At 36.5% G+C, this 15,107-nt stretch overlaps 1 protein-coding gene across 7 annotated transcripts in view; it reads right to left on the bottom strand.

Annotated features, from left to right (window-relative positions):
• Positions 1–2,815: 2,815 nt before the first annotated feature.
• The window catches only part of ACVR2B (activin A receptor type 2B), an 85,356-nt gene continuing 73,064 nt past the window's right edge, over positions 2,816–15,107 (bottom strand). For 5 of the 7 annotated variants that reach the window (XM_081932928.1, XM_081932929.1, XM_081932930.1 and 2 more), the window contains 4 exons: positions 14,360–14,498; positions 12,709–12,839; positions 11,066–11,252; positions 2,816–6,886 (listed from right to left, as the gene is read on the bottom strand). In XM_081932928.1, the coding sequence (XP_081789054.1) occupies positions 6,753–6,886; positions 11,066–11,252; positions 12,709–12,839; positions 14,360–14,498 (591 nt within the window). In that variant the 3' untranslated portion in view covers positions 2,816–6,752. Of the gene's footprint in view, positions 11,253–12,708; positions 12,840–14,359; positions 14,499–15,107 lie in introns of all 7 variants that reach the window. The other 2 variants (XM_081932932.1, XM_081932933.1) reach the window with 2 other exon arrangements.

Here is a 15,107-nt window from a genome sequence, read left to right as displayed (position 1 = left end):
AGAGGTAGATTTTCTTTTCTTAATCTGTGCTATAGTTTGTGGGTGAAGTTGGCTGGATTCCCAAATCTATAATTTGTTGTTTGTAAATCCCAACAGGTTCATGCCATACATCAAGACAAAACTATACCAGTCCCACATGGTTTAGCGTCATCTGTGTACTCAATACCAATTTAATTTTGCAAGGAAGCCCTTTTTAAGAAGTATGAAGTTCAACTAGTGACATCCATAGGGGGAAGGCATCAAAAAAATTAAGATAATAGTTGTAACACTAATTCAAGCCCTGTTGTTTTGCATGTGCCACATTGCATGCACAGGTGGTCCTCTACTTAAAACCATTTGTTAGCAATTTTGAAGTGTCAGTGGTACTGAAAAAATTACTTAGGATCAGTCCTCACACTTCGACGATTGCAGCATTCCCCACTGCCATATGATCAAAATTTGGGCACCTGGCAACCAGCATGTATTTATGATGATTGCAACTTCTCGGGGTCACTTTGTAACCTTCCCATTTGGCTTCCAACAAGCAAGATCAATGGAGAAGGCCAGATTCACTTAATCACTGAACAAGTGTAGTACTTTGTTTAACAACTGTGACAAAAAAGGTCAGGAATTTGGGCAAAAATAACAAATGTCTTGCTTAGCAACAGAAATCTAGTCTCAACTGAGTCATAAGTCAAAGACTACCTTTATGTATAATTATACTAGCTACAACCTCCATCTTGACTTTTGTAAAACTCCATCATCCCCCACCCATGGATTCCTGTGGGTTCAGTGCAGAATATATATTAACAGAATTCATTGTATTAAACATGGTTGGATTTGCACTTCCCTACTGTTTCTCTTTTAAAGAATATATAGGTAGTGTATGTGATGGGTCCACGTAATTGCTTTTCATGTTTAATTACTCACATCCCCATGGTGAAAATAAACATCAAATAATTGATTGCATGGGTGAGAAGAAAAAATTACGAACAGCCAGTAAGTGGCAATAAAATGTGAAAGATCTTCAATTAAAGTTGAAATGTAGCAATAGCAACTGCGAAGCACTACTGTCCTAAATGGATAGTCAATACCTTTATGTGTGCATTTCAGTTGTGAAATTTGATTAGTTTTTAATGTCTGAACTTCATCACTTAATTATTTACAACCTTCCTTCATATGTACGTTAACTTTCCCACTTCTCTATTTATCAACTGACATTTTATTCATCTGATGGAAATAGAATATAATTCCGATGTTAAAATATGCCACATTAAATGTATTGATCTTTGAATGCCAATGTTGAAGTATACCTGATCAAAATTATCTTTACACTTTAAAAGCTTGAGATATTTCCCCTGAAATTAGTAATTGTAGGTGTTGCCAAAAAAGCCATTCAGTCTTGCGTAAACTATGTGTGAGAAGAGGGTGTATATCACAGAGGCAACATGTTCCAGTTCTCTAGTGGCACATAGCTAATAAAAATTATGTGCCAGCTATTAAATCAGTGTAGAAATAACCACTGAATATAAGAAAGTTTGATTATTCTTGATCTAAATCATGACACTTTTAAATTCTACCATCAAACTAGAGATAAAATAAGAAGCTGGGGTACTTACTTAAGACTCATTATTATATTAATAATGTATATGTACTTGAATAATAGTATTATTTGATAATTGAATATAGAATTGCAACTATTTACTGGTAAAATGATATACATTTTTTGTTTTATTTTCCCATTAAAAAAAAACCTTTTCTGTGTTATTTTCTTTGATGTATATATTTTTATCTTGTTTTCCTTCTTTGTCATTAAAAAAATACCTGTTTAATTGAGCTTTTATTTCTGTTCTAACCAGACCAGGATTTGTTTTGCAGTCATTAAGAGAGATATTCACTGACCATCCCAGGCAGTAGTTTCATACAATTCACAGTGTCTTTGTCTAGTGATGGCCTCTAATAATGACCATCTGAGTTTCCAATGGCGATAAAAAAGTAACTTTGCAACAGGTGCCTGCATTTACCTCTTGCAGTGTCCCTCAGTCCCAGCATCACCATTATGGTCAGTATGCGTTGTCCTGTGCTGACCTTTTTCTCCCCCTCCCTCGCAGAGGGGAGTGATTCTTGGTGATCTTTGGGCTTTGTTGTTTTCCTGCAGATGTATTATTATCCAAACTAGGTAACATCATCAGTGCTAGTAAGGAGTGTTAAAGGAGAGCACCAAGGACCCCTTATGTCAACCCTGAGCTACAAATACTCTCCTTTAGTAGTGGAGAGATTGCATAAGCATGCTATCTCTTCCTATTTTTCTCCATGGAGGGGTAGGTCCTAAAAGGTGCTTACTGCAAGTTAACAAGCTCAGTTCTGTGATCTTAATTAGTTGATTAGGATTTTTCACTCAGTCCCAACTACAGTTGCTAAATGTGAACTATCTAAAATGTGATAATGTATAATGTGTGTTATGTTTTGATACACACAATCATCTGTACAACAGTGTCCTCAATGAAGCCCACATTAGAAGTTGGGGCTTTCCACATTCCGCACAGAATTTCTTTGCAACATTATCAATTTATTCTTACTAATTGTTCTGTCCATCACAATTTTTTCCATTTATTAAATTTCCATTCATATTGTAAAATGCTTGCATTGGAAATGTATGGTAATATTGATCAATGGTTTTAACAATGGCTACAGGAATTAGAATAAATGAAATAGCTACACAAATATGATTAAGTATTGTATAGGTGATTCGCCACAGTGGCATGTTACTGAACTGCAAAATCTGTCTTTGATGAAAAACAATAGAATTAGAATCAAAAATCACAAAACAGATTGATAATTTGCCATTTAATGTTTATTTTCATATAGGAAAAAGATAGACTTTGAAATAGTTTTTTCTACATTTCCACCCCCTATTTGCTGGAGTGGAACTGTTTCACACAAGGCAAAAATACTACATTCATACTGTTTTATTTGGGCACCCTGTACTTAGCTGAAGTAGCGATACCCAAACTGGCAGATCTAATTTTCAAACATGAGACTCATTTCTAAAATACAACAGTAAAAAGAAACAAAGATCTATTGCAAATGCATGAATTAGAATACAATGCTTCAAAACATTTCCATTTAAGAATTGCAATACAGTGAATGTCTTCTTTAGGCCATCTTACATATGCATATCTATATTTATATATAATATAATATAATATATATATATATATATAAAAATCAGCACACTTTTTCAGTTCAAAAGGGGTTACAGCTATGAGCTCCTCTGTTTAATTCTTTTAAGTGGATACTTATGTTTTGTTAACTCAGTAGTACAAGCTATCTCTGATCTACATTCTTTTTTTTTCTTTTTAGCTACTAGAGTGAAATATAACCCACAACATTTACATTTCACATATCTTGGTATACAAACAGTACATTGGAATATGAGCTAAGGATCGATAATCTTTTGAATTATTTCATCATCTGATAGAGCTTTCTGCATTTAGTATTTCCTAAATTACTTCTTATTTCTGAAGTTTGGTAGGAATCCAAAACTGAAAATTTTGTAGAAGCCAGCAAACTCCTGGTTAGGCCAGATATTGCAGTTTATTAATAAGATGCAACTATTTGTCATTTCACATTTTTACCTACGTTAAGGTAATTTTAACACCTTTATCTGGTTACCTTGTATAAACCTCCCAATTTAGAAATCCTTGAAAAAAGAACAAACATCAAATATTTGGATTAAATTAGGGATTTTTGTTTTTGTTTTTCCTTCCAATTTTTGTTCTTCAACAGTGTAAATTTCTAATGCTACAAAATAATACAGAAAGCTCTTTCCATAAGAATTGACAAATTGTACTTAGAAAAGTCATCAAACTTAGGGATAACGTATATTGATAGGTGAAAAATTGTAGGGTTCCATTTGCATTTTAAAATATGGACAGCAGCAAGATTGAAGGCCCTTGCCATTTTGTAAATGTAGGGCATAGTATTGGAGACCAAGAATAGTAACCACTTTGATGTGTCCAACAATATAAATTAATATGAAAAGTAGCTTTAGTAGAGAGGGTGTTTTCCTCTCACTCATCATCAGAAAAAATATGAATAATTGATGTACTTATATGTTTAAAAAGAAAAATACATCTTTGAAAATTAATCTCTGTTGTACCACCAAAGTTTAATTTTGATGGGAAAATTTTATTTCAATATATTGATGACCAGCAGTGAAAGTTATGGGAATATATAAATAGATTTTTAAAAAGTGCAGTTCCCTACCAAGTCAAGATCAGTGAAATTAATTCTATGGATTTTTATTCCATAGGCAATAGTAATGTTCTATTTTGCTGTAACAAAGGAATGGGGTAGACCAGTCCTTTCTAAAGGGCTCAGTAAACAATTCCTGTGCTCAGTCTGTTACACACCCCTTTCCCAAAACAATTATCCTGTCACGATATCCTTTCGGACCTCTTTGCTATTAGAAGTAGAAAGCAAAGTTGTCAAGATAATCAGGAAATTTATCCTAATAGAAAACTGAAGCAGTAGAAATCGAAGTATTATAGAAAAGAAGCATTTTTCTTGCTACTACATAAATACAAGAAACTTGTGTACTTGACAAAGAATTTTTGTGGGAAATAACCACCAGCTTATTTTTACAGGTTTTTCTCCTTGAGGATCCGTTCCATTCCCCTCTCCCTCAAATTTCTTCATTTTTAGAATGATTTCTTGTTTGTGAATGCTGCTAGTTTGTTAAGAAGAATCCAGAAAGAAATATTGCATTAATGTGAAATTTGAGGATGATAAATCCTCAAATAGATTGGATGAAAGATCAAACCCAGAAATAAGAAAGTTACAAAAAGCAGTTTCTAACTTCTAAGCCGCACTTTACCTTAACCCTGACTGGAAAAAAAAGTTTAGAAGAATTTACAGCAGTTGCTTTGCATTAAAATAAATGAAGGCACAAATGAAAAGCATTAGAATTCATAGCTATCAGACCTGAAATGGTAACTTTCTTGAGGATGTGTCCACTAAAATAGCCAGGTGTGTTAATGACTAAGGGACACTAAACTCAAGTCTCAAATCTTTAAAAATATTCAGAAAGAGCACATAGACCTAACAGATTTTAGAAAATCCACCTTTTACTAATTAACGGACACTGAAATAACTATTAAATAGTGGACCTATATTCTGTGCCATTGCCTGGCAATAGATTCACCACTAGAAAAAGTAGAAATGCATAAAATAGAATCTACTCAAAAGATTAAGGAGAACACATACACACTAATACATATATGTTTTAAACCATTAAATTGATTTTAAGCTTTTTGCTGAACTGCCTAAGACTTCTATTTCATATAGCTCACAATGCGTACATTATTGATAGATAAAATGGCACCACAATATTGGTTTTATATCACACAATGCTAGAAAGGTAGCAATGGCATCAATCTGTCTCTTACCAAGTCAGCCAGATATAGTGTAAGAAAGATCCAAGTGATTGCTGTTATAAAACATGGATTCCTACCTAGATTATTGGATTTTACTATAGGAAAACTGTTGCCAGGTTGTTATGGGCTTTCAAAACAATTATTATTTGGAATTCTCAGCATATATTTAAAACTGTGTTTAATGTAGGAATGTATCCCTGAATCAAAAATTCAGATATCTATAAAAATAAATCACTACCTTGAGATATAAAAAACCAAAACACATCTTCGGGGAATTCTATCTCATGCATATTGCCTTAGCACCTCCTGACTTAATTCAGTTTCAGAACAGTTTCCAAACATCATGGTTAAGAACTTGGGAGAACCAAATTAAAACTCACACCTCTATGATTTTCTCCACTTTACATGCTTTGTTGCTAATCTTGGTATATCTGAAGTGGGGCAGGGGTAAACATTATTAGCTTTTCCCTTACTAATAAATGTCAAAATCAAGTTTCAAATTGTTTTTATCCTGTCACTATTGCTAACGTTGCAAAAAAAGAATGACTTTTACTAAAAAATGAGGAAACTCTGTATGTTATTGACAATTGGATAATCGTGAAAATGTTGCATAAGACCGAGAGCTCTAAATGTAATGTGCTTTTAGTTCATAAAAATATTTTTTTTCCTGCTTCTGGATAAGAATTCAAATTTGGCAGTGTCTCTTTACTATGATAAGAAAAAGGCATAGATAGTTTACTTGCCTGTTGATTTTAAGTTTCCCTATGCCAAAGAAGAAACAAAACAGCTATGTGGACAGGCTGATCCTAGAGATATAAATTGCAGCTATTTTTTTTAAAAAATGGGACATGGATTGGACAATGTTATAATTCGCACATCACACTAAACACGTCCCTCCAATTCCATTGTGACTTAATGTGATGAGTGAATACAATATAAGTTTAAGTAAACTGGAACTTTCTACCCTCTCCCTTATCAGGGAGAAAATTCCACTTAACTGTTATGTAAAGGATAGCCTTGTGTTGTTTTTTTAAAGGCCCCTATTTCAGCAAATGAAATATATTCAAACTACCACCACTTATGGTAAATGGCATAGTTATATTAAGACCAAATCTTATTTGGAATTTTTTTTTCTCTCTCTCATGCATAGCTACACTTGTGACTGGGCTCCCTTATTGCTGTATCAAGAACTTTCTTAACATTAAATGTACAAGACCAACTGAAGGCCAGGAAGATTAAAGAGATGCGCTGTTTAGGAAAAAATGCAATTACACAACAGGAAAACTGCATCATGAATAGGTAAATGTGACTGTCAGACACTGGAGATGCTATAAGCTAACCTTTTTCCACCTGGAGTCTGCCAGATGGGTCTGGATTGCAGAGTTTTGAGCCAACAGCTGTTTTGGCCATGCAGTATGAGAATTCTAGGAGATGGGTACCACATTTGGGAAGGCTGAGAATCCAAGAAGCTAACAAAAAAAAAGATATGGACAACATATATTAGCTAAGAAATATGTATATGATCACATTTGAATCATAGCTAACCACACAATCAAAGCAACTGGCAATGATCTGTTAGCGAGGAAATGTAACTAAGAAGCAATCAATCTGGCTTAAAATTAAGTTTATTTAACTCAACCAGGCTCTATGATCAGACACAGCTTCTCTCTTTATGCAGGAAGGACTAATAACACACTCCTAATGGACAAAACACAAAAACAACCTCTATATGGCACTTTCAATAAATACTTTAAAGCTTCTCAAAACTTTCAGTGGAAAAGCAAAGCAACTGCTGTATCAAGCTTATTTTAACCATTATAGGAATAATGCTGCGAGACAGGAAAAAGAACACTTGAAGCAATACAGCAACAATAAGTGTGTATCTTCCTCACTGCTAACCATGCACCTTGACTGTCAGATGTCAAGGTTTATTTCATCTTAATGGATCTATTTTCCTTCACTTTGTTTTTCCTGAAGCCTCTGTTGTTAAGGGCAACATCATCCATAAAGACATAAATTAGAACTTTGTTGAGGCCTCCTAATTGGTAGCCTTCCAAATAAAGCCTGCTACTCCCGTATGTAAAATTATAGTCTCTGCTCAAAAAATTGCTTACACCGAGACTGCAAAAATCAAATGAGTTGCTAATAACTTGGCAAGTCACAAGACATGGGTAGGTCCCATGTTGTCTTAGTTTGAGTCTCCATGGTGGCTTGAGGCTTTGCAGAGCAAATGTGCCAACCACTTTCTTGTATATTCTGAATGCAATAAATCACCGACTCTTTTAAGTTTTTTTTCTTAATAGAGCCAGTGCCAAATCTGGTTTCTGAATCAATCAGATGCTTAATCTTGATATAAATCAGAGTGAAGAACGATAAAAGTCGATTCCGGAAAAAAAATGGACAGTCCATGACCAATGAAACTATTATACTGTTTAGTCAATCGTATGCAAAATTAATCTTTTAACATACTAGTCACCAACAAATGTTGAATAAATCCCCAAGAAGTTCACGGCGCCTGCAGAAGCTGCAGTGACACCAAAATGACATCTGCACAGTGATGTAATTCTGCAAATGCCACCACTATGTACAAGATGCAGGACACCTGAGACAAAATATATACATTATGGCATCTGTATGATCACATACATGTCACCACTTGTTCCCTCACAGAAGCCCACTCCTGAAGTTCAGAAAAGGTGTCTGCATTTGCCATCTACAACCATTTTTGAAGTAATAAATTAATTCATCTTCCTCAATTAATTTTAACTTATGCAAAAGCAAACCTAATGTATTTCAGGGTTGCTCATGGTTATCTTAAATAGTTTAGAGATTCAAGCATTGAGCAAAGAGAAGAAGTATCAGTATTTCTGCTTCCTTATTAGAGAGGCAGCTGTTTCCCAAGAAAAGGATAAAATCGCAAATTTCAATTCTTTCCGCCCTTGAAATAGATACAGAAGCATGCAGAGTGAAAGTTTTGTTGTTGTTTTTTGCACATTCAACAGCAATCAAAAGCAACTCTCCTCTTGTCTTACAAAGCAAAAAAGGCAGTTCATTTTGGGCACCTCTGCTTCCACACGCCCACTTGGCAAGAATAGTTTCCTTTTGCTGTTCTTTATTTGTTAGAAAAGCTTCTCTTGATATTCTCCTACAGTTAATTAAAATGCTTTGGGAAAAGGAATTGCATTGCAACCTTTGTGTTTTTACTGAATGATCAAATTTGTATTGCGTTAACCGGGTGTCAGTCAACCAATAGCCGAATAACAAATCTAAAGAAAATAATTTGATTAGCATCTCCTGGGGAAAATATTTAATAAAGGAAATGCTGTAGTAATAATTCTTTGCTAAAACAACTTGTGCTCCAACTACTCCCACCATTTTTTAAAAAAAATGGAAACAAGCCTTCACAAGTAATGGTGAATATGTCCAGGAATCTTGTATAGCCAATTCCTCTAAAATTGTTTACACATATTTACAATGGTGCTTTATAGACAGAAAAAGAAAAGAAGTGGTAGCATTTTCTAAAAGATTGGGGAAATTTTTTCTTTTTTCTTCTTCTTTTTTTAAAACTCCCTTTTCATAAAAGCCAACTTACATTAAAATTTACATACTCCAAGATAACACAACTAACAAAATATATAATAAAACTCATACAAGTAGAAAATTTTGAGGTATTTCTGGTTTGAGGTGGTCTGTGGTCATGAAGGTTTTTTTTAGTTAAACCTCAAAAGCCACTTCATGTGTATGTGTATTCTAAGTTTTTTTTTTTTATAAATCATTGCATGTCTTGCAGGTTAAAAAAATATTTAAATGTTATATTGGCAGCATTAGGAGTATTCACTGACTAGAGTAGATTTTATGGCATAGTAGAATTAAGAGTATTGAAAATATGCACCACTGTTAAGACGAAAAAGTTGGGTGACAGTTTTCAGAGAATGAAGAATCAAGAAAAATCAAAACCCATCAATTTCAACCAGATGTGAGCTGTGTTGAAAGCAAAGGAATTTGTCTAAAGTATGAAAGTATACTTAGAAACAGAACTCTATAAAAGATGTAAGTTGCCAAGGTTGAGAAACATTGGCCTAAACTATATCTATTCTTACCATAAATCAAAGAAAGATAGACAACTGTATTCAACTGTATTCAACCGCCATGACTTTTGCCAAAGGACTATGGAGACATGTCCACAGAAGGTGTCAAAATACTTAAGATGGCCATGATCAGAGCTGCCATCTTGAATATATATATATATATATAATAAATATATATTCACACACACATGTACAATTCCCACGAAGACTCAGGGACAATCAGTGATGGCATTTCTATGTGTCCTTAATGGGGAATGTTTATCTTCCTTTACAATGCCTGATAGTCATAATGCAGCTAAACAGCCTTGATAGTTGTCCTGCAGATATTAAGATCTAAGAGATTGAAGATTGAATTTTATTAGTCCTGGCTACATTTACTTGGAAGTAACTTTTACTGATTTCAATGAGTCTTCAAACAAAGGCTGTTTCACATCATGAATGACATTGAATACCAAATGCCAATACATAACTGGATACACTGGTCTTTTTTAAAGCTCCAGGTTAGATGCTTGTTGTCTTTCGTGGTTTTTATTTATTTATTTATTTATTAAAGTGGCAGAAAAATTGTTTAGGACTGTAACTTTGCCCTATTAGACAACTGAGGGAAATCTGCAGTTATGGAATCCTAAGACCTCATTCTCTGAACTTATAAATGTAATAGAAAGGGTTGGTTTCATTTAACATGACCCAAGCCTGAGATATTTTTAAGAATCCGTTTGTATCAGTGATTTTGTGACCCAACTTTTTCTGCATGTTGTAGCAGTTTTAATATGCCTCAAAACTTGCCCGTCCTCTCATTAACTGATTTCCTGAGAAGTAACTCTTTAGCCACTGTTTCTCCAAATGCTGCAAAATTCCAACGCCTCTCTTCCCCACCCAGCCCTAACTTCTCATTTTCAATTCTACCATCAGAGTTAATATTCTCGACTCAATCACTCCCCCACCCCCAAAGAACGCAACACCCGTTAGACCCGTAAAAGACACATCTGCTTTTTTCTTTTTAAGCTCACTGTCTAAAATAGAAAAGAAAGGAAAGGAAAAATAGTAGTAATAGGGGGGGAGGGATCCGTTTTTTGAGAGGTGTGATCTCGTGGAACAGTCTTGATTTTGCAGCATGTATAAGAAGATGAGTAGGTTGTTTTCTTGTTATCACTGATATTTGGTGTAAAAATTGCAGGTTAGTTAAGAAGAGAAAAACAGGTTGAAAAAGAAACGAAGAGAGTTCACTGAGGTTCTGAGGTACCTGCACTGTAACTGCATTCATTAGTCGGCACCTGGACGCTTTCAAACAGATGTCTTTCTCTTAATTATTATTATTTTTCTCCTTTCAATACAGTAGAGCAATATGCTGGTAAATTGATTCAATCAAAACAACAACAACAACAACACAACAAATAATAACAATAGCAAGAAAAGTCAAGAAAATAGCAGCTGCATTCATGTATATGTATGCGTGTGTGTGTTGAATTCTGCAATTTTTTTTTTTTCCGGGAAAAAAAAAATCCACTGTGTCTGAAGAGACCAGTGGGGAAAAAAAAAGGCAAACAAGGATTCAGATACTTGACTCTTTGGGCAGCAAATCTACGTTGGTGACAGAGGTCACGATGGAAACAAGGCAGTCGAGGGTACTACCATTGGCTGATTTGCGAATCTGGGCGATGCGCTCTTCCACACAACCGGCTGACAGTCTGGCCTCTGCATCATGATCCCAGCATTCTTCAATTGTAACACACAGCTGGGCTATGCCCTGCATGCCCAAAGAGAAAGAAAGAAAGAAAGAAAGAAAGAAAGAAAGAAAGAAAGAAAGAAAGAAAGAAAGAAAGGGATTAGCCAGAGAAACTGGACCGATGTAGCTTCAGGATGCCAGATGTACAGGTGGCATTCGTGGTACAACTGTAATGCAGCTTCTCCAATAGGGTTGTAAGTCGTTAACAGTCACAAAACAAGCCAGTCATGTGACTGGCCAGATTTTACTAATTTCTGTCTATGGTGATTGCTAAACAAATAGCATTAGCACTTACAGGAGGGTTATACAGCCCTCTCTAAGCAGTTTACAGAGTCAGCCTATTGCCCCCAAACACTGTTAACAGTTCTAACTATCATGAAATTTCTCCTTAGTTCTAGGTTGCTTCTCTCCTTGATTAGTTTCCAACCATTGCTTCTTGTCCTGCCCTCAGGTGCTTTGGAGAATAGCTTGACTCCCTCTTCCTTGTAGTATCCCCTTAGATTTTGGAGCATTGCTATCATGTCACCCCTAGTCCTTCTTTCCATAAGACTAGATATACCCAAATCCAGCAACCATGCCTCATATGTTTTAGCCTCCAGCCCCCTAAGGAAATAGCAATAGCAGTTAGACTTATATACCGCTTCACAGTGCTTTACCACCCTCTCTAAGCAGTTTACAGAGTCAGCCAATTGATCCCAACTATCTGGGTCCTCGTTTTACCCACCGCAGAAGGAAGGAAGGCTGAGTCAAACTTGAACCTGGGGAGATATGAACGGCCAAATCGCAGACAGCAGAAGTAGCCTGAAGTACTGCACTCTGACCACTGCGCCACTGTGGCTCAAATGTGGTGGAGGTGAGGGCAAATGCCGTGATGGTTAAGCAAATGTCATGGTTGTTGAGTAAACCCATTGTTGGCCATGGTAGGCTTTTGCCAAAAAACCCAAAAGTGCCAGTAAAGCATCCTAAGGCATCTCATTTGTGGATCAACCGAGAGAACCAGAAATGGCTTCTAAAAATATGAAGCAGAAGGTACTCTGAAATTACGGGTAGTCCTCAAATTACAACCACTCATTTAGTGACCACTGGAAGTTACAATGACACTCTGTTTTTCACACTTAACGACCGTTGCAGCATCCCCATGGTCACATGATCAAAATCTGACGGCAACTGATTCATATTTATGGCGGATGCAGAGTGACGTGATTGACTTTTTGTGACTTTCTAACAAGCAAAGTCAAGGGGGGGAAGCCAGATTCGCTTAACAACCGTGTTACTAACGACTGCAGTGATTCACTTAACAGCTGCAGCAAGAAAGGTTGTAAAATGGGGGGGGGGAACAACTGTCTTGCTTAGCAATAGAAATCTGGGTGGTAAGTTGAGGACTGCCTGAATTGAGTTTTACTAAACCACACTGAGCCCAACCAGCCGTGGGCATTTTGGGGGGGGGGGGAAATATAAGCATCAAGAAAGGACCTACAGGATGTTTAAGCCAATGTTCCTTGAACACAGGACGCATCTTCTTATGGACCACAATCTCCTGCAGCTCCTCAAGAGATGGGTGTTGGCCGATTTCTTCTTCGAAAGGCAGTAAGTACTCATCCACGGGACCTATTTTTGCAAGAAGAGAGGGCATTGCTACCAAATACAGATCACTGGAAGCAACAGGCAGCTCCGACCAGTTGGCATCTCACCCACTGTAGGCTTCACACAAACATGTACCGATTACTTACGTCCTTGTTTAAGTGGAATCATTTATTTGAGGTTAATGTTGCAAATCAGCATCTTTAAGTCATCCACCCAACCCCACAGGGGCAATCAGATAAGGCTCTCGGTCAGTGGTGGGATTTCTTACTACCAGTTCTGTGGGCGTGGCGTGGCAGGGGAAGGGTACTGCAAAATCCCCATTCCCTCCCAATCAGCTGGGACTTGGGAGGCAGAGAATAGGCCAGGTGGTATTTACCGGTTCTCCAAACTACTCAAAATTTCCGCTACCGGTTCTCCAGAACTGGTCAGAACCTGCTGAATACCCACCTCTGCTCTGTTTCCCTCCCTTCACCATTACAATCTGCCTGTACATCGTTCACTTCCTCCTCAAGGCAGCAATTGTGATGTTTGTTTATTTAGTTAAAATGTTTGTATCGCTGCCCGTCTTCCAACCAACTCTGGGCAAATGCTTAAAGAACTACTTACTGTATTCTTATTAGTTCTCCAAGAGTAAAGATTTACTAAAGACAGGATGTTTTAAGAAAGGTTCTCTGAAAGACAGAGGTTGAACTGCAAGAGTTTGGTAAAAAGCAGGGGAAGAACAGAATTATTCTATTTCAGATTCGTATCATTTTTACATATTTTTGTTCCGAGTTCTTTTTTCTCATTTTTTTTTTAAAACTAAGAAATATATCGTGTTGCTAGGCTACAAGTCAACACCTTTGTCAAGATCAAATCAAATCAGTTTAATTCAGATTTATTTAATTTAATTGCTTTAATTGGAGTTTGCAAAAAGTGAACCCTAGGAAGATCTTTGAGAAATTTTGGTAATAATCTCCATCCCATAACTCTCACAAAATTCAAATCTTATTTCTCTTCATCATGCTCAGAAATACGACTCAGGCATGTCCTGTTTGGAATTTCACTTATTATCTTATTAATTCTCAAAGACCTTACAGTACCCATTCCAGCTACCCCTTAAAGAAATTACACTTATAAAACTTATATGTGCCAAAATCTAATTGTTTAGATTTAGAAACATCCAAATAACAAAGCTAAACAGGCTAAGTTCTCTAATAACTTACCTTGGTCTCAGTAGTCTCATGTTGGTAGATGAAGCAAAGTTTATAAAATCTTCTGCTTTGAAAAAAAGTCTGTTACTTTAAGAAAGACATTTTATATCATAATTTAAATGTCTTGAAACGCGTACAAATTTCAAGTGTTACCATTATATGGGATTAGATAGCCTATATAGGTGTGGGAATTATCTTGAGTGACTTGGAGTATCTTTCTCCTGGGAAAAAGATCCACACAGATGTTCTGAATTAAATCTTCATAAACTAACTCCAAATGGGTTGGACGCAAGAGTATTCATATTTTTTAAGGAAGCAAAAACAGTATGTAAAAAGGACATTGGAGCTCACCATCAGTTGCTGTGCATCTGGAAACCAACTCCCACAATACCAGGCCCATGGCATACATATCAATTCTCAGGAAGGAATCTCGCTGGAAATTAATTGCTCCTTCCAGGACCTCAGGAGCCATGTATCTTCTGGTTCCCACCTATAATAGAGACAGGAATCAGTTACTGGAACTAAACCCAGGCTTTCAAACTCTGGTTCTTTTTAAAAAGAGAGAGAGAGAGAAAGAGAGACAGAGAAAGAGATGGACGGACAATGAAAAGGAGACGGACAAACAATGAAAAGGAGGAGAGGGGAAAAAACCAGAAGTAATAGCAATTATTGTTGATATTACCTTGGCTACAGGTAGTCCTCGAGTTACCATACCTTGTTCAATGTCTATTCAGAATTAAGATGTTGCTGAATGAGGGTACTTACAACTGGTCTGTGAAGTTGCAGCTGTCACAGGGTTCTCACACTCACGCTGGGTGGTCGGGTGTCCAGCTCGCAATTATGACGTTGTAGTGAGCCCATGGTCACATGACTGCCCTTTGCAACCTCTCCCGCTGGCTTCCCATGAGCAGTCAATGGGGGAGCCAGCAGGAAAGGTCAGAGGTTGTTTCCACTGTTTTTTCTCCCAGGGATCTCATACTCTGTGGCAACAGACCTTCCTGCCCACCTGTGCTCTGCAGCACCTGCCTGCCCCCATGACCCCATTGGTTAGTAGCACTGATGAAATTACTTAGTAGGGTAATGAAACATCTGCAAGAAA

Source organism: Natrix helvetica, assembly GCF_964273705.1.
Source record: "Natrix helvetica genome assembly, chromosome: Z".
Lineage (NCBI taxonomy): Eukaryota > Metazoa > Chordata > Lepidosauria > Squamata > Natricidae > Natrix > Natrix helvetica.
The sequence above is the reverse complement of the archived record's forward strand: the minus strand, read 5'-3'. Positions and strand labels throughout refer to the sequence as shown.